Genomic DNA, 21,651 nt, shown 5'->3' with positions numbered 1-21,651 from the left:
GTTTTTTTTTATTGTGATATTGAGATCGAATACTTCAACTGGCCAACGAGGAAGGAAGACATTTGTATTATTAGGTTATGAGAAAGGAGGTAAATACAAACAATATAAGAAAGATTTACAGTTACTGATAGTGGAACTAGGAAATGTGATTGTTCTTTTAGATTACAAGGGTATCCAGTAAAGAATGGTGAAGGATGGATATTGAAATTATTTTGTGGGTCTCATAATCATGCGTTGACAAATACATTGGTTGCTCATCCATATGCCGGTAGGTTCACATGTAGCAAGAAGTTAATGCTTATGGACATGACAGACAGTGTAGTGAAGCCCATAAATACTTTGCTAATAATGAAAGAACATAATGAGAAAAATGTGACCACAATAAAGCAAGTTTACAATGCACAATATTTGTACAGAAAATCAGAACGAGGTGATAGAACTGAAATGCAACAATTGATGATGTTAGTTGAGCAAGATATGTATATCAATTGGTCTAGGTTTGAAGAAAGGAAAAATGTTGTGCAAGATTTATTTTGGACACACCCTAATTCAGTGAAACTATTGAATGCCTTTAACATTGTATTGATGATGGACAGTACATACAAAACTAATAGGTATAGGATGCCCTTGTTTGAAGTTGTTGGTGCTACCTCAACAGGATTGACCTTTAGTGTTGCATTTATGTTACTCGCATCAGAACGTCATCATAACTTTGTTTGGACCCTTGAGAAGCTGAGAGGTTTGTTTTTGAGAGTTGATTAATAACCAAAGGTTGTGGTTACTGATAAAGATATTGCTCCAATGAATGCAATAAATGTTGTGTTTCCCGAAGCTGCTAATTTGTTATGTCGTTTTCACATTGATAAAAATGTTAAAGCAAAATGTAAAATGATTGTTAATCCAAAAGAGGCATGGGATCAAGAGATGGAATCTTGGGGAGATATTGTTGATTGTCAAAATGTAGAGTCCTATGAACATCGTGTAGAGACATTTAATGTTGTTTGTTCACCATGGCCTATATTTACTGAATATGTGATTAGTACTTGGTTAAATCCACATAAAGAAAAGTTTGTTAAGGCTTGGACGAATAAGGTCATGCACTTAGGCAACACGACAAGTAAGAGGGTTGAGGCTGCACATTGGAGTTTAAAGAGGATCCTTGAGACGTCAATGAGGGACTTATGCTTTTGTTGGAATTTTATGAATAAGATGATAATCTTGCAACATAATGCAATTAAATCTTCATTTGAAAAGAGTTTGCATGCGGTGAGTCATGTCTTTAATGTAACAAGATATAAGAAATTGGTTTGGCTTTGTATTGAAATATGCTTTGCAGTATATTGTAGAAGAGAGTGACAGAGTTGAATATGTTGGTTTAGATAAATCTCGTTGTGGGTGCACCATTAGATCTACTCATGACCTTCCTTGTGCTTGCGAATTGGCTTCCTTTGGTGTGGGTAGCTTACCATTGCAGTCATTGCATTTCATTTGGACACGATTACTTTTTAGATATTTAAGGTGGTGATACATCAGCAGAGTTGTCCATCCAACAAAAGTGGGTTGTCATCATGAATCGGTTCAATGAGGTTGACATGGCTGGGAAGATTAACATCAAAGCCAAATTACTTGAGATTGCTATCCAGATAAGACATCTTTGTGTCCACCAAGTGAGAAAGTAAAAACAAAAGGTGCACAAAAAGGGCGTCAGAGTAAATTTGGTAGATCAACGAAGCGATTCTTTCTTACTTTGAACATGTTGATGCCATTCTTTCACAACATGATGTTATTCTACTTTGAAATGTAGCAAGGGATTTATTTCGAAGACTCCTCCGACCAAATCAATACCAATGCTAGATAAATTTTTTATGGGAATTCATCCTTACATTGTTGATATTGTTGACGTTAAGGCTGACGATCATTGTGGCTATCGTGCGATTGGTGGATTATTGGGTATGAGAAAGGATTCTTGGGCTATTGTACGCATGAACTTGCATAAAGAACTTTATCAATGACGTTAAGAATATATTGATTTGTTTGGCGGGGATGAACGATATGAATATTTGAAAAATTCACTTTTAATTGACCACATGGTAATTCTATTAATTTTGAATGATGTTATTAATTGTAAAATGGTGTATGAGTTGGATTAACTTGTTACATTTTCTTCTATTTACAGATAAGTTCAGATAAGTGGATGACAATTCTGGATATGGGATACGTTATTGCAAATTGATATAATGTGATTGTTGTGTGTTTATCTCTTAAACAATCATTGACTATTTTCCCATTAAGATGTTCTTCATCTTCATTAACATGTCTTTTTCTTCTTCTAATATAGGTTGTGGGACGTAGGCGATCACCTTGTGAGCCTCCTCTCTTAGTCTTCACATTTTTTTTTCAATTACACCATTCAAGTTAAACCAAATTACAAACAATGCACAATACGAATTCAGATTCGTCAATTCGAAATGTTAATCATGTAACGTTATAGTTATAAATTTAACAATAAATAAAGTGTGAAACTAAATTTTACTATTTTATAAAGTACATCACTTATTTAAAAATAAATAAGAACTTCATTTAAACAATAAAAAACTAAAGAAACTAAATCACTTATTTTAAAATAAAAATATTATCTTGATTCAAATGCTTGCAAGTTTGGTTACAACTAATGAATGCATACTAACCCAACCTCAAAACTCCTCTAGTTCGACCCAATACAAGTTACATAATAAATTATGGTTTACTAATTTGAGCCAATACAAACACACAGTTATGGAAACAACAATTAATATTATGAAAACATCAATCATGAACATTACTAGAACCACCAACCTGGGATTTTTCCGGATTCCATAATGAATTATCTTGATTCAAATGCTTGCAAGTTTGGTTACAACTAATGATGAATGCATACTAACCCAACCCCACAACTCCTCTAGTTTGACCCAATACAAGTTATAGAATAGATTATAGTTTACTAATTTGAGCCAATACAAACACACAGTTATGGAAACAACAATTAATATTCCAAAAACAACAATCAAGAACATTACCAAAACCACCAACCCAGGATTTTATCGGATTCCATAATCCAGAATTCTACCGGATTCCATAATCCGAAATTCTACTGGATTCTATAATCTGGAATGTGAAAAAACAATTACGGAAACAAAAATCCAAAGAAAAAATGGATGTACAGATCCGAAAACAAATTTTTTTACTTACCTTTAAGCACCAAGTTGCCAAGACCACTCTAAATCGCCAAAAGATGTGCGAGGTTGAAAGGCACCGTAGAGAGCATGAAGTTCTACAGTTCGGAGATGCGGTTGTGCAAGAAGAAGATGATGGAGAGCGTTTTTTAGGGTTTTTATTCTGTTAGGGGCATTTTTGAAATTTTAAAAATTAATAAGGACAATTTAGTCTTTGCTTAACATTGTAGGGGTGCAGGAAGAAAAACGTATGGGTGCAGGAAGAAACTCCCAAATACAAAATACTATTTCTTATATTTAAACCCTACATCTTAATCTTATGTTTTCATTTATCATTTCCTAGAATAATGTTACTTAGTTAATTTTCTTACTCTAATATAATATTTGCTTGTCACTTATTTTCAATTATCCTTTTCCTCAACCTCTTCAATCACTTCTTCAATTTTATTATCATTTGTAGTTATGGTAGATTTTCCTTTCTTTATCAACTTTAGTAGTTAAATTTTTTGGACCTATTAAAGAAACAAAAAAAATTAATAGATTAAAGCACTTCACTGGCGAATATTCATGTTTACTTTAACATGTGACTAATCATAGTTTAACATCTGCTTAGTCAAAACACATAAATTAGGTGTTTAAAAAAGTTAAATAAAACATTTTAATAGATTCTCACACATAAACTTTTGTTTTTGGGTTAGTTCAAACGATTATAACAAGCACTATACCAAGAGACATGGTAGGGAGAAACTACAAATAATCCTTCCTAGTCATTATAACAAGCACTCTTGGCTAACTGAGTATTTTTTTTTCAGATCGCAGCCACTCCTGACTAACCTCATCACATAGTATTCTTTACTCAAGTCACTTATGACTGACCCTGAGTATTATTTCCAAACATCCACTACTGGATAAGATCCAGAGGTTTAATGATCTATTGACAATTGGGTCTAATGACTAGGGAGGATTATCTGACAACAAATACAATGTTTAAGCTTTCTATCCTAGTTTAGATCATCTTGCTCTCTAGGGAGGATAATGTCTTTCGATGTATACAATGATTTGGCTCACTCTCATAGGTAGTTGTATAAACACTCTAAATGTTTTCCCTTGAGTTTCTTATGATCCTACTACATTAATCTTCTTTTAACTTGAGGATCCTTCTAGGAAGTTATGAGTTGTGCACTATCATCTAATCAACATATCTGTGTGGTACAACCTTCACTCTCTTGGCTTAAAGGAGAGCTCTTCATGTGAGCAACCTATATGGAATTCCAAATACATAGATAGTTGGGTCAGAGTTGATAATCTCTTTGTATCAAGAAGTTCATGAAGAAAACAACTTTAGTTTGCGTCTCAAAAGATCTTTAATATCTGAATTCAAATAGATCTCATCGGCAGACGAACATTCTTGCACACATATCATAAGCACATGGATATTTAATTTAAGTACGAGTTTGGCTTATGTGTATCGTCTACGACGTTCTTATGTGCACTTTATTAGATTTTGAGAAAAGATTGCAAAGTGTTGTATCATCTGTCAAACAAAACAATTGCGTCTTACATGATTTGTTATTTTTATCGTCTTATAAACATATTTTGATAAAATTTTACACTTAATTGTTTTGAAGAATTAATTAAAACCTTGGGGTGTTCGACTTTTACCTTAACACTGATTGTTATGAAATTTATGAAACCATGAAGATTAATTAAATGTCTTACCATGTTTCTTCTTTTACCCCTGATATCTATTGTTCCAAAAATTCTAATGCCTTTTTGAATCTATCAAGTTTTTTATCATGTAGAAATGTTTTACCAAGTTGTTTATCAATGGTCTCATATAAATCGCATAAAACTTCACTATCCACAATGAATTTTTTGTCATAATGAAATTTGGTAAAAAGAAAAAAGAACTAAAATAAAAATTATTATTAATTTGCAAGTGATTATTGTTGTTTTACAATCAAATTAAAAACGATTTTAGTGTAGACCGTCCAACACATTGCTAAATCGTCTAACGTCAAAAAGATGATAAAATAGATAGGGTTAGTTAACCCCAAGTCGTCTCCCAATGAATTCAATTGTAATTTCAGTCAAACAGTATTGACAAATTATCTACAAGCATATAAAACTTAGTAATAACTGTAAACTAAAGAAGGGATGAGATCGTTGTGTAAAGAAGTAAAGTAGACGATAGAGAATATTAAAGAATAGGTCGAGTCTTAAGCTAATTCAACAATGAATTTTTCATTGGTTGCTATTACTCTTTTACCTCTTAAATCATGTGTCTAAGAGATTTCAAAATAATGCAAACTATATAAGAGTTCCAAATAAAAACAAAATTGAATCATCAACATATGTTAAAAAAAATCCCAAAATAGAAATAAGAACTCAAAAAGACTATGTTATCTAGCGCGACCTGTTGCAGATATTGAAGAATAAGACATTAATTGTGTAGAATATCAAAACCCAAAAAAGTTTAGCTTTCCATGCGGAGGCAAAATGAAAGAATTACAAGAAGAAAATAAGAAAACTATGATGCTCTTATGAACGTGTTCCACTGTAAAGCTTGACGACTTCTCCTTAAAGATTGCATCTTTTTACAAGTTTCATTGCTCTAAGGATTTCAGAATTGTATTATATTGTTCACAATTTCACAATTTCCAATTTCCATAATTTTCAGATTTTGTTTCCTATTCTATTACGAATTATAGTTCTTCTTATTTTTTTTCCAGATGATTTGCTTCCATTCTTATTTTTGAGATACTGTAGATTTTATTCTCTAATTCTTTTGCTTAGATTTTGTATTTCATTTTGATTCATAGAAGCAACTTCGACGATTGATTAGGCTCACTCGTAGACACTTTATTAGACTTGCGCATAAGTGCAGTAAACACTTTTATCAAACTATCTCGTCTAAGATATTCACATCATAATCTCTCTACACCTTTGTCTCCATTACACATCATTTTTTTTTTCATGTAATAGATGGTCTAATATGTCCATTAGAATATCTAGACTTGTGTTAATTTATTTTCTTTCCTTTTTTCTTGTTTCTTTCTTTCTTTTTCTATCTTATTCTATATTGAATCAATAACATGAGAATATATAAGAAACGAATAAGATAGGGACAACCATAGTTTTTCTATTTTAAGACTTGTAATGATGGTTAAAAACAAGAAAAAAATATAGGCTCAAAATGGCTAACAGTGAGTTATCATGAAGGTAGTTTAGGTGTAGTTGACTCCAAAAGAGGGAGGAGAATTTGAATAGAGCTTTAGACTCTCTTTTCAGAACAGATAAAATAATTAAATTATCTAGTAAATTGTATATTGGATCATCTAACAGTAAAAATAAATAAAATAAGTGAAATTCTAAGTAAGAAGTGGTTCCAACTCCATCAATTAGGTCAACTTCATGAATCTACAACACAAAGTTGTATCAACTGACAATAAATGATTAAACATATTATTTTTATATAAATTCAATTTATCCTTCATTCGGTTGGATTAAATTGAGTAGATCACAAAGAGAGCCACTTGGATCCACCATATAAATCATACATCCATATAAGTTTCAAACACTTTGCATTTTAAATCCCACATCCCCTAGTAATTTGAGTATGAATGCTCTCTCTATTATAAATAAAGTCCTATCCCTTTATAACAAATACTTGTATACTTGTATTCTTGAATCCCTAAATGGAAGTTTTCTTTCAAGAGATCTTCTCAAAGGTTGGAAGAGAAATTGTAGTCTAAGTTTCTTTAAAAAAAATCGAAGAAATTAAAATTTGGAAGAAGGATTGTAGTCCAAGTTTCTTAAAGAAATTTGAAAAAGTTAAATTTTTTAAAGTATTCCTTTGTCTCATAAATACTTCTATTAATTTTCATATGGTATTTTTTTACAATAAACTTCTAAATACAAATGTTAATTATAAGTCAAAGACAATAACTCATTTTGCAATTGAAAGCAAATGTAATATCAAATTTCCCATTATATTTATATATATTCAAAATTAAATTACTAATTTTATCTTTATAATTAAATAGATCTTAGCTTTTAGTCTCTCTAAATAAGAATCTATACAACTTTTTTAATCTCTTTCTATCCTATAAGTTTAGACATAGACACCAAAAAATTAAAAGGATATATATAAGGATAAAAGCAAACTATATACCTGTATAGGAACAGAAGATAAATTTGTACCATTATAAAAATTAAATAATCAGTAATTATGAAGGCTTTTAACTATAACACACCCATATGACTTGTGATGTGACTCATCTTGGCCATTCCAATCAAGATAAAACAAAAGGAAAAATACTTGGGCTTCAATTGGAGCCATCAACACAAAAGTCACATTTATATACAAGCTTTACAACTATATATTTTAAAAAAGATAACTTCTTTCTACATTAAAACAAGATAAAATTTTAATAATTTAATGTTATATGTATGATCATAATTTACCTTTCAATTTCAAGCATTGTAACTCCTCATTTTTTTTCTTTCTTACAATATGTACACATCCCTGTGGTGGCATATATCCAGTGAGTGAATGACCTAGTAAATAGGCAGTGTTATAGTTGCATGCAAGATCCATTTGAAGGTGATGGAGACTAAGTATGATAGGTATCATCAACCAATTGAGTTGCTTGCACATAAACTGCTTCTTTCAGAGTGCTATGGCTTCGGCCATAAAATACATAAACAACCACTCCTATTGCCAGCCATACAGAAACACGCGCCCAAGTAGAAGCCCTGGAAGAATAATACACACAAAATAATTATATAACTCTGAAAAATTCTGATTCTATTTTATATATCTTCATTAATATTATGAAATGAACTTTAAGTCTAACTCAATTCCATAAAACCGTTTTATGGGGTGAGGTTTGCATCCACTTATATATAATGAAATATTCTCATCTCTAGTCGATGTACGATCTTCAACACACACCTCACGCTGCTCGTGCGTGGGACAACATATTATGGATGGTCCGATAACGGCCCGATAACAGGTGGCACGATAGGCCCAACAAACACTCATTAGGATAAAGTTTTTTAAATGATTCTGATACCATATTACGAAGTGAACTCTAAGCCTAACTCAATCCCATAAAACCGGCTCGTGGAGTGAGATTTACACCCACTTATATATAATAAAATATTTTCATCTCTAATCGATATGAGATCTCCAACATTTAACAAATTAAGTAAATTAATAAATAATATTGCTCCAATTGAAATAGGAATGTAAATAAAGACCATAGTTGGAAAAAGTGACATTGATAATGTCAACTTTAAATATTGAAGGAATTGGAATTGTTTTTTTTTCATTAATGAAAAGCTAAATTATTGTCAAATTGTTCTGTGAGGTATACTCTTTACTAACAAAATTTCCATCTTTGAACTTGTTAAATAGGACTTTTAACCATTGTTAATGTCCATTCTACCTTGGTCACATCAATTGTTTATGTTGAAAGTTGGATAAACTAAGTCACACTGGAATGATAAAGCTTGGGCAACTTATATTTTAATAATATTAAATTTTAAACAATTCAATGTATTTACATAATTAAATAAAATACTTACCCAAGATTAATAAGTAGATAGGAATTGATAAGAATGCAAGCTATTGGCAGCAAAGGCACAAATGGGCAAATGAAACCTGAAAATGGATCAAACTATATATGTTATCATCACAAAACATGTTAGCCAGCTAGATAAAAATGTTAAAAAAATTCATTTCTTTTTTTATTTAAATTCAAAGTAGACATTCATTAAATAAGATTTCTTCAGTGTAAAACTTTCTACAAGAAAATTAATAAATAAAAACTAATTTTAGATATAAAAAATAATTAATTGCTATAGTAACTAAATTGGAGATCATTTTAGAAACTAAAAAAATTATTGATTTCTAAATTAGTTTTTATTATTGATAAATAGTTTCTAAATTGATATCTAATTAGCAAACAAAGCTTTTGCTACAAAATTTAGAATTTAAATAATTGGTAGTTAAAACCTTAGTTAACTAATTAGATACCAATTTAAAAATTATTTATCAATGTTAGAGACTAATAATTTCTTGAAGTATCTAAAATAGTCTCTAATTTAGTTATTATAATAATTAATTATTTTTTATTTATAAAATTGATTTTTATTTAATAATTTTTTTTTAGTGGATGGAGTAAGATAAATTATTTGATATGATTCCAAAGTGCAGAGGTTCTCTCACCTAATAACAAATCTTTTGGCTTGACTTTCTCGATTGTATCTAAATCCTAACAATTTGTGTTTTCATTTTCCGGTTCACCTAATAAAAAAATCTTGAGTTTGACTTTTTTTTTCTTAAGTGCTAAAACCTTTTACTGCTTTTTTATGGTAACCTAATTTCAAAATGTATCTTTCTTACAAGAGCACATCTTCTTACTTTCAATATCTCTTGAATATCACACCCGAATTTCTGTGTTTTTGTTTGATTTTGGTTTAAATTTTCTGCTATGATTCAGTGTTTTGGTAAATTTGGTAAATGGTAAATTAGAGAATTAGATAATTCGAAAAACTTGTGAAAGGAATTTTTCAGGTTATATGTTTTACATTTTTAAATATTTATGTGTTTATTTGTTTATTCTTTTGTTTATGTTGGTTAACTTGTTAATTTTTACTATTTAAATTTCTACTATTTTGTATATAAGTTGGAACACTTCGAGGTATTTTTTTATTTAATTATTTTTTATTGATAAAGAAAAATAAAAAGATAAGACGTATAAGTTTATTACGGTAAGATGCTTATTGTAAAGCATACCTCCAGAATGTCCAAAATTGTGTCTTGCATCATCTTGATCCATACAATTTAGGAAGACAAAACCAGACAGAAGAAGAGTGCCACCAATTCCACATAGTGAAAAACGAATAGGACTGCTAATGCAAAATATGAAATGCTTAATTAAAACTTAATAACATACAATAATTCCTAATGGCATCAATAACATTAGTGAAGTGCATAAATTTGATGTAGTTTAACCCTCTTTAATCAAAACAATAGTCTTCATGCAGTATACTAATTAACATTGCAAATCAATTGGTAAAGTATGAGTGAGTTTAGGTAAACTCCAACATAAATATTCTTAGGAAAATAAAAATAAAAAATGAGTTTCTTTATAAATTAAGACTACAAGAAAATAATGAAATAGAAACCAATTTTAGAGACAAAAAATAATTAGTTGTTATAGTGATTAAATTAGAGATCATTTTGGAGATTAAAACAAATTTTGGTTTCTAAATTAGTTTTTATTAATGTTAAATAGTTTCTAAATTGGTATCTAATTAGCTACCTAGGTTTTAACTACCAATTATTTAGATTATAAATTTGGTGTTGTTACTAATTAGACACCAAACCCTAAACTAACGTAGAACATCTCTTGTATTAGTTTTTTTAAAAGATTGTTTTTTAACTTATTTATAAACTAATTTTAATTTAAAAAATATTTATTTTATTTTTTCTGTGTTGGGCTAAAAGTGTTTGCAAAAGAAGACTATTCAAATAAAGCCTACTTAGATATCAATGTACATGTGCATGAAAACTGACCTGATTATAGTTTTATTTGAAGCTGCAAATGTGAGGATAAACACCCCCAAGCATGTGAATGCTATTGCCCATCCAATAACTTTTCTTCTATTACCTTCATTTACATCTGCATCACAAACAAATAGGAGCAAGGACAAAAAATGTATGTCAAATGATGACAAAAGGAAAGGCAAAAGAAAAAATTACAATATCAATCTGTTTGTGCAAATTTTTTAAGATTTCATCACAACAACTAAAAATAAGAATATTTCAATATAAACTTCATTTTATGAGCATTGATTTGACATAAATATGTTATCATTTTGTTTACTCACATTTGGCTATGAAAGTATCTTTAGCAATAAGGGGATCAATTGATACATCCTCTTTATGAACTTGAGGTTTCCTGGTCTCAGAAGTTCCAGCATGTGCCTTTAAATCTTCATTTGCTTCCAACCTGTTCCAACTATACTGTGTTGATGCTGAAACAAATGGTTCCAGGATTGAAGGGGCCAATGGAATCTCATTTGGTGGGATATATCTCAGTATTAACACAGATATTGCCACCACAGTAAATGCAAGAAGTGTACCAACACTCACCTACAGGACCCAAAGTAAATATACATTAAGATGTATCATTTCTTGAAAATTTCACATGTCAACTACAATTCAAAGTATATAATTCATTTTTTTTATCGACAATAAAAAAATGAATAAATATGAACTACCTTAAAGATAATCAAACCCTTATACATGAAACTCAACCTTTAACTTCCCCATCTTATCTAAATTTGGGAAAAAAATTATCTAAGACTTTCATTCATACACCTAAAAAGGTACATCATAAGATCATCCCAATGTATATCAAAGGATCAAGATACCAATCAGAGAAGGAAAAATGCGGAGAATGTGACTTGGATGTAACCCAAGACCAAACCTTAAGTTGAACCAAAGCAAACATTTCCAATTCATAGTATATAATTCATAATATATAAGTGGATACAAATTTTACCATACAGCCTAGTTTTATAAAATTAAATTAGATTTAAAATTCACTTCTTAGTATTAAAAGATACGATAAACCGAAGAATTCAGTAAAGCAATTTATACCAGATGGGTAAAAGACTTTAATAAATTTTGGAATTCTGAAGAAAGAAAAATAAAAAAAAATGTCTAAATTTTCTTTGTTCGTAATCAAAATGTGTTAGACATAAAATAAAATTAGAATAAAATTAAAGAGTTTCTAAACATTATTGCAAAATGCAAGTGACCCAAATCTAAGAAACTCTATCGGCATCTTAGAGTTTAGAATTTGGATATGATGATGATATAGCACACAAACTTTTGAATGGAGTTAATTTTGAACAACATTGAAGTTTATAATCCAAACAAAAACAGTAAGGGAATTCTAAATGTTGGAAAAGTAGAGTTACCATCCCAGCCAATTCAGAGACTTCCATTGAAAATGCCAAAAGCGCAGCAACAAGGCCAGTAACTATTGTGCTCTTAACAGGAACCTGGCTACGCTGGTTTATGTCAGAAAAAAAAGGTGGCAGCAACCCATCCCTAGCCATAGCCATCAATATTCTTGGCTGAGAGACATTAACAAAACACATTCATTATTTTCCCTCACAAAAACAAAAGGCAAATCTATGTCGCAGCTAAGAACAAATGTGACTACGATCTAATTAATTTGAACATACAACTTCTTGCTCTTCTAGTGCTAGATATTTACATTCTCTTCATGTATTCCCTTTAAAAATATCATAAAATAAAAATCAATTTTAAAAATAAAAAATAATTAATTATTATAATGACTAAATTAGAAACTATTTTAAAAACTAAAAAAAATTGGTTTTTAAATTACTTTATATTATTGTTAAATAGTTTCTAAGTTGATATCTACCTACCAAAATTTTAACTATCAATTATTTAGATTCTAAATTTGGTAGCAAAAACTTTGGTAGCTAATTAGATACCAATTTAGAAATCATTTAACAATAATATAAACTAATTTACAAACTAAATTTTTCTTTTAGTTTTTAAAAATGGTCTCTAATTTAATTATTATAACAACTAATTATTTTTTATTTTAAAAATTGGTTTCTGTTTCATATTTTTTTTATAATTATTCAATAGTCTCACGCATATAAAGAATTAAGATCATTAAGGATAATTTAAATACACATTTCATCTTAATCAAAGTGTCTTTGTCTTTAATAAATAAAACTGTGATAAGCTTCAAAATCCAAAGTAAATAATATAAATGTGGTAATTGATCATGATGTAATGCATAGAAAAAAAAACCTTGAAATCGGAACATTACATAAATGTTAATATCATGTTTTAACATGACCTTTTCTATTGATATTTTTTAACCATAAATTGGAACATAATACTTTTTGAAACCTTAAACACAAGCGTTTTGATTAAGAAGAAATTTGAATTAGCCAAATTTTAATTAACGGTGGAGCGTGTTAAAAGTGTGTTCTTAGTATTCTTCCTTTTAAATTGTGTACTAATCTTATTGTCTCTCACAAATGTGTATAAATTTCTATTTTAGAAAATAATTAATTATTATAAAATTTAGATTTATATTTTTAAAATATTTTCTGAACTTTTTAAAAAATTAATTATTTTTTCGAAACATATTTTTTTGCATTCTAAAATTGATTTTTAGAATGGATTTTGATTTTCAAATTATATTCCAAAATTTTACTTTTAGAACATAATAATATATTCCAAATATTTTTTATAATATATTTTTTGGACTCTAGATTCTCATCTATGAAAGATAATTTTGAAAATCTAAAAAAAAAATATGGAAGTCACAATTGATAAGTGCATGAAAATTTTGGCAACAAACTGACATAAGTAATTTTTTTTAAAAATATATATTTTGGTTTTTCTATTTTAATATATGTTCTAAAAATACAATGTAAACATTTTTAAATTTGTAATTTATTAAAAAAATTAATATATTTAATTACATAAATTAAAATAATTATTATCTTCCTATTTTAAAATTTTCCTATTAGAATTTAACTTGACTTGTAGAGTTAATTATTTAAATTGTAATATTATTTAAAATTCACATCTTAAATAATATAAAATAAAATATTATTTTTTAAATTATTTTAATTTTAATTTTTAATTTGAAAAAAAAAAGATAAAGAGACCACCTACCCCCACCCACCTCTGATTGGCAAGTGAGACATAATTAACCAGAACAGATTGAAAACCCTAAACGCTAAATCCGAATCCTAAAATATTAATTAGTTAGGTTCTAACAAACTCCTGGATAAATCCGTTGGAACTGACTCTTTTATTTAACTCAGAGATTTGGAATCTTGTAAAGAGTGTGGGTAGGCAAAATAATAATAATGATAATAACGAAGACAAAAAAGATGATGAAGTAAAAGCAAGAGATCCAAGTGAAGAAGGTATCAACGAAACTTCCCACCCACACCCAAACTCCTTAACACTCGCACAACCACAAAAAAAAAACAAATTTCATATGTTGTTCAAGTGTAACATCAACCTCTTACTTTTAATAATTAAATAAGACTTTTTTTAACATGTTTTGAAATTACTTTTTAAAAGGTATAAACATGTAATTATTCTTAGTTTTCATTTCAATTTGTACGATCTTATTTATTTATTTTTTCCCTAGTGAAATTTGTAACTGCTGATTTTATTTTTCTTAAAAAAAAATAATTTTAATACAAAAAGTTTATTAAATAATAATTAATTTAAAAATTAAAAATAACTAATAATTGATTAAGTTAAATATTATTTTATAAACTAAAAAAATGTCAATTTTAAAATAATTTCTAAAGATTATTAATATATAAAATAATTTTTATTATTAATAAAAATTTATAAAATAATTTATAAATTGGTAGGTATCATATTTTTAGATACTAGTTATTTTATATTTTAAATTAATTAATAATAATTATAAATTAATTTAAAATTTAAAATAATTAATAGCTAAAATGTTAATAACTAATATTAGTTATCACTTTAGAATTTATTTTATAAATTTGTATAATAATAAAAATTATTTAAAATATTAATATTTTTTAGTTTAAAAAATATTATCTAATTTAATTAATATAAGATTAATTATTTTTATTTTTAAATTAATTATTATTTGTATTGGACAGATAAATAATATTTATTTTATTAATTTCAATTTTTTAAAAGAATAAAAAGTTATTATGTATTATAAACAGTATTGACTGTGATTTGAACTAGTGAATTGATCTATAATTTAATACATGAATAATAATTATCTTATGTCATATAATATTATAGATTAAATGCAATTATTTTCAATTTTAGAAAAAAAAAAACAAAAACTGTACAAACTAAAATTATATCTCATTCATGTTTCAGAATTTTTCCAAATTATATCATAAAATATTTGAAAAGAATCTTTTTATTTTGCAAATATTCAGTTTTCCCAATCAAATAAACGTGGGACCACTCTGCTTAAGATTTGTTTGTTGGCTATACTGCGATACTTTTAATTTTTGTGGACAACTTGTATTATACGAACCCCTTTTCATTTAATAAAAAATGAGGTTGAATTTTTTTAAAATAAGATGTCGAATATGAAAGACACTATTTTACAAAAAAAGTAATAAGTTAAAATTTAATTTTAAAAAAATATTTAATAAAGATGATGGATATTGTATATCTATGTTAAAGTGAAATTTTTTTTAGGAACTTAAAAATTAAATATAAGTATAATTAAATTTATTTACCTGAGGTAATATCCCACCCAATAAAGATGCACATAAAGCAGTGAAAGCACCAGCGTTTATAACATACCTGCAAACCACAATTTCCAAAAGTGTGACATTAGAAATCATTGCCCTTTCAAATTATTTAAATTTATCATGAATAAGGAGATTAAATAACTATATAAAAAATTGATGCAATTTTATATTTTAAAATAGTTACTACAATGTTTTAATTACATCAATTTATCATTTATGAGACTGTCTAATTCTGTTTTATTTGAAATAAGCTAAACAACTTCTCACTTTCATTTCACATTACATCTATATTTTTTGTCTTCATTTTCCTTCAAAAATATATCATATACATTTGACATTTCCCACCCTTTTAACGTGAATTTCTTTAAATAGTAAATGTAGTTATGGGTAAATAAAAATAAGAATGTGATATTAGGTTAGGGATATATTTTTCTTCTCTATTTTAAATTTTACACTTCCTGAATATTTGTAATAAGAAAATTATTACAAAAATATCTTGAAATAAAAACTAATTTTAGAGAAAAAAATAATTAGCTGGTCTAGTGACTAAATTAGATACCATTTTAGAAACTAAAAAAACTTTTGGTTTCTAAATTAGCTTCTATTATTCTTAAATGGTTTCTAAATTGATAACTAATTAGCTACCAATGTTTTTGGTACCAAATTTAGAATCTAAATAATTGGTAGTTAAATCATTGGTTGGTAATTAGATACAAATTTAGAAACTATTTAATAATAATAGAAATTAATTTAGAAACCAAAAATTTTGTTAGTTTCTAATTTAGTAACTATAACAACTAATTATTTTTTATTTCTAAAATTTGTTTCTATTTCATGACTTTCTTATAGTGTTAGTGTCATTATCAGTGTTTTACATGACAAATAATTTTGACAAATAATTTTGTTATATTGACCATCGTTAATATAGATATTATAATATTATAATACAATTCATGTTAAAAATTTGTTTATTATTTAATAAAAAAACACTAGTAAAAATCTATTCTATTCTGATAATTTCTTTCCTACAAATATTGAAAACATGTAAATATTGATTTCATGTTACAGTTAGAAAGGAAAGCCTATCTAATCCATAAAAATAAGAGTGTTTTTAGGAAAAAAAATTGTTAGATGAAAAACATAAAAGAAAATGATATAGTTATGTTGAGTTGAAGCACTTACGCTGCCCATTGCATTCCATTGTCTGCAAATGCTGATGAGATGGGGGTGTCAGCACTTATAGCATAATAAGGCACTAATCCCACTATAACAACGGATACCAACATGTACAATCCACAACACAGTAACAAAGAAGCACCAATACCCAGTGGCAAATCTCTTTGAGGATTTTTCACCTGTTCATCAAATTAAACATTACTAAACATGTAATAATAAAATCACAATTATGCATTCATAACATTCAACATTTAGATACAAAGTTTTGTATTGTGTTCCTTTCAAAAGATTTCAAGATAATGTGTATAGAGTAACTTTAAGTAAGAAGTGAAAAGAGAGTAAGCTTCTGAATCAAGTAGAAGTGTTACTTTGGAAATCATATTAGGAGGGAAATATATGTATATTGTTTAAGATTATGAAGATATTAATCACTATTTTCAATAATAAATAATTTGTACATAGGTAAAAGAAAGAATTTTAGCATGTGTGAATGGAATGTTGATTTAAAGAAGTTAACACCTAGACAAAAAATTCACATTATTTGAAAACAAGCTAATTTTGAAAGTTTTGTTTAAAATATTTAAAATTTTAATAATAACAAATAATATTATATTTTAGTAATTTAATTAAATTACTTAAAATGTATAAATTTACTAAGCCTAAAGATTGAACAATGAGATATAAGTTTTAGACATAATAATAATAATAATAATAAAGAATAATGAAAAATACTACTTAGATCAAGTATTTGTTAAGGAGAAAGTGTACTAAGAAGTATTGAACAAGAAAAAAATGCAATCTCAAGTAGACATAGTCTAAATGGGGTGATAAAACACTTCATAAGTAGATGATGTTGACACACTAATATCATAAGACACATTTTACAAAATATAAGAAGGTATATCTTAATTCAAGTTTACTCATTATTTCCAAATATGATATTGACACAAACATACCTAACCTCCTCCAAGTATGCTCATTTTAGTGTTATTAAAATATATGATTTATTACCATGTTAAATTATTTAATAAAAATGGTAAAATAAATTCATTGAAATTTTTATTTTACCTTTCCACTTTTTCATGTGTGTTTTTCTGGAAAGAAACTTGACTTAAAAACCACTTTCAAAATTTTTTATTTTTAGGAGATGTTAGTTCATGTACTACAATTTAAAATTGGTTTTTTTCATATTTCAAACTTTAAACATTCTGAAAAATTTTAAAAACCAAATTATTGAAATGATTTTTTACTAATATTTATTTAAATAATAAAAATATAAATTATATTATAATATTATAATATTCATGTCAGATATAAACATAAAATATTTTAATATCCTAATTCACACTAAAAATTTATATTTTTATTTGTTATGTAAAAAAAAATTAGTAGTAATTCATTTTAAATTTTTTTTACTATAAATACGGTATAATGTTTGGAAAACAAAAATTAATTTGACGTGAAGTAGACGAAAATTATATTTATCCATCTTTTAAATAAAACTAAAAAAACCCAGTTTTCCAACTCCATTAAAATCATAACTAACCTACTTCTCCAACCCCATTAAAGTCATTTTAAATCAAACACTTTGTGAGTTTTACAATACTAACAACAAAATTATACCTCTTCTGCGGTGCTGGCAACTGCATCGAAACCTATAAATGCGAAGAATACTGTTGCAGAACCAGCTAGCATTCCATCAACCCCAAAGGGAAAGTACCTATGAAATCAACACCCATTTATCCAACACTCATTCAGTAACTGGAAAACACCAAAGGAAAAAAGGAACTGAAAAACAATGATCTATTTATTTATAGCATACCCTGTGGGAAGCTTATATCCAACCCATCCAGATTTGAACCCTAAGTAACCTCCAGCAATTATGACAAAAATCAATGCACATATGTTCACTGTTGTCACTACACTTTGCACCACTGTGCTCTGCATACATCAAGCATTCACTTATTCAATTTAAAAAATAAAAGTTTTGGTAAGTAAGAAAAGAAATATGTTTTAGGTAGAATGGAACAAAAATAATAGAAATATACCTCTTTGATCCCAGTACAAAGGAGTCCTGTTATAATGAATATTATAATTGCTGAACATGGGTCAAGAACAATATCAGTCCCAGGAATTGTGTACCATGATAGAAAGCTTGGCAAATTTTCAGCTCCTCCAATAATTGCAGCCTAATCACTCAAATACTCACTTTGTATCAACAATTGCATCCCATGATTCATACACCATTACAAACAAAACAAACTAATCTCTCAGAACAAAAATGTTATTCATGTGCACTGAGTCACTCAAAAATAGGTTGTAAGATAGTTTTTTAAGAAAGGACAAAAGTGAAACAGATGGTATAATTAACACCCTCTTAGAAGAACAAAAAGGGTGAACCAACACCATACCAAATTGGGTGTTATGCCACGAGCAACTGCAGCTCCACCAATTGTGTATTCTAATATCAAGGCCCAACCAATCAACCAAGCAACTCTGCAAAATAAAGTAATCATTCTTCATCAATTAAAATATGAAAATGTCTTTGACAATTATACATGGAGGACACCAATTCACAATTTGACCAATATAATTTTAAGATTATTCTATTTCAAAAAGTTATTTCTCTTTTCAATTATAATTTGATTTGATGAAAGGTTCTTTACATATCACCACTCATATCACCACTCGATTAAAATATACCAAACCCTCAATCAGTAATCAAGTAATGTTTTATACTTGATCAGATAAGAGAACTCAAACTATCAAGTCCAGTGTATTGAAGAACATATGTCAGAAGAGTTTAGAGAATCAAAACTCTAGCTAGAATACTCCATGTTAAATATAAAGAACAGAACATAAAAACTTGTCCTACCCCTTTCAAATTCTCTCAAGTGAAAATATCCAACACTAAATCCTTATATTCCCTTTCTTGTTTATAACTAAAATTTATTACTCTTTAAATTAAAGGATTGAGATTTCAGTGTATCCAAACCCTCTTGAGTATCTAAGAAAAAACAGTATTATCATAAGATAACTGATTATCATAATTCAGAACTAAAGCCACTTTTGAATCTTCACTATGTCTAGGAGATGTTTGAACAAGCTTTTTCAAAAACAGTTTTAGGAGAAAAACAAATAAGTTCTTTTATAATTTAAAATTAAATTATTGATAGATAAACTAGAAACACTCTCACTTAGTTCACGAAGAAGCTCATCTAATTTATTTTTCTTAATTTTCTTTTCTGCAAGTGAGTGCGGAGAATTCTTCAATATTGTTGTTAGTCAGTGTGTTAGAAGGTCCAAGGAAATAAAAAGGAAGAGAAAGCCACTAATGAGGAGAACTAATGAATACCCTTCTCCAACACATATATATGAGTAGTGATATGCACTTCCAGCAGAAGGACAACGGCTAGCCAACTCTGCATAGCAAAGAGCAGAAAGCGCAGCAGCAAATCCAGCCACCAGAAAAGAGAGTGGCAAAGCAGGTCCAGAGTGTTCTCGAGCCACAGTTCCAACCAGCACATAAACACCAGCACCAATTGTTGCACCAACACCTGAGTCAAACCACCACAGAAATTTAAATATTGCAAAAGAAGTTTATGAACAAATTAAATAACAATAGCATATTGTAAAATATAGAAAAAACAGTTCATTTATACTCTCTTTTTCTGTGAAAAAAGCACTCAGCCAGAAAATTTGTGGAATTGTGAAAACAAATTGTTGAAACTTGAAACCAAGACAAGAGCGGATCCACACTACAAGTTTCAAAAAAACTGTTGGAAACACTAATTTCAGCTGCATCTTTAAGGTTTTTGGGTATCTGGCACCCCCAAAAGGACCAATTTCTCACAATATGAAAGATCGTGAATTTAAAACCTTGTCACATCCATACCCAGATGAAAAACGTGATTGAAAGTAAAATAAAACACCAGAAAGAAAGAGAAGAGAAGAAAAGGTTGAACTACCAATTGCCATGAGATCTGGCACGGTTAACTCCTTGGCAAGTTGACCGTGAGAATTGCTCTCAACTGCAGAATCCACCCTTTTCCTCCTGGTTAGAAAACTCCACGAATTCTTTCCTCCGTTTCCACCACCCCCTTTTGAATCAGCCCAAATCCCCATCACAAGTTTTCTTTTCTTTACCTTATATTTTGGTTCAACAAGCCACACAATGATGTTTGGTATAGCAGAAAAAAAGATTCTTTTCAATTGAGTAATGAGTTTATTCGGGATTTTGTCAGAATAGAGAAACAGTTTGGTTATGCTGGTTGAGTGAGAGAAAGAGAGAAAAAGAAGAAGAAGAAGAAGAAGCAATTGGATTCTCCTTTTTTCCTTATTGTGCGACAAGGATGAGTTGTTTTAAGGTTGAAAGTTTCTTAGTTTTCTTTCTCCGCAAAATTGTTGTGTGATGATTTGTCTAATTGCTTGTTTGAGAATTGCAAGCATCGCAGTTGCTCTGCTACCATGTTCGAACTGTTATCTTCCTTTTTAAGATTACAATTTGACCTTTTTTTATATGGCTTTTATGTTTTTCCATTTATGCATTTTTCACCTACGCAAGCAGAATACATTTAAAAAATAGAAAACAAAAGAGATACAAACCAAGATACTTTCCCTCAATGTTCCTTTTTTTCTATAAAAAAATATGCTAAAATAGAGTTTTTTTAACATTATTTATGTATCTCATTTTTTTTTCTCAACTTACCCGATGATATAATATACATACAAAAATAATTTTGGATGAGTAAAGAATAAAAAACAAAAAATAACATGTAAAATAAAAATGATGAATTGATTAAACAACTTTTTTTTTCTTCGGTTTGAGTATTTCTATTTCTTCAAGTTTTTTCTCTTCTTCCATTGATAGTTTTGGTAGATAAAAAAATAATGATTTTAGAGTGAAAAG

General features: G+C 28.1%; 1 protein-coding gene across 2 annotated transcripts; it reads right to left on the bottom strand.

The window, feature by feature from the left end:
- Positions 1 to 7,513: 7,513 nt before the first annotated feature.
- LOC137837286 (cationic amino acid transporter 2, vacuolar) lies at positions 7,514 to 21,332 on the bottom strand. 2 transcript variants are annotated; one of them, XM_068646247.2, is made up of 14 exons: positions 20,711 to 21,332; positions 20,098 to 20,299; positions 19,154 to 19,238; positions 18,791 to 18,931; positions 18,565 to 18,683; positions 18,366 to 18,462; positions 16,749 to 16,921; positions 15,552 to 15,618; positions 12,213 to 12,371; positions 11,115 to 11,379; positions 10,801 to 10,906; positions 10,018 to 10,130; positions 8,805 to 8,880; positions 7,514 to 7,970 (listed from the first exon to the last, which is right to left on the bottom strand). In XM_068646247.2, the coding sequence occupies exons 1-14, from the start codon at positions 20,865 to 20,867 to the stop codon at positions 7,829 to 7,831; spliced, it is 1,902 nt and encodes a 633-aa protein (XP_068502348.1). In that variant the 5' UTR covers positions 20,868 to 21,332; the 3' UTR covers positions 7,514 to 7,828. The 2 variants fall into 2 exon arrangements, with proteins under 2 accessions (XP_068502348.1, XP_068502347.1); XM_068646246.2 differs by having other exon boundaries at positions 10,018 to 10,133; positions 20,711 to 21,253.
- Between the last annotated feature and the right edge of the window lie 319 nt (positions 21,333 to 21,651).

The sequence above is a fragment of the Phaseolus vulgaris genome, chromosome 4 (assembly GCF_051622355.1).
Source record: "Phaseolus vulgaris cultivar YP4 chromosome 4, ASM5162235v1, whole genome shotgun sequence".
In the NCBI taxonomy this organism is placed as follows: domain Eukaryota; kingdom Viridiplantae; phylum Streptophyta; class Magnoliopsida; order Fabales; family Fabaceae; genus Phaseolus; species Phaseolus vulgaris.
This window is presented reverse-complemented; position numbering and strand designations above follow the sequence as displayed.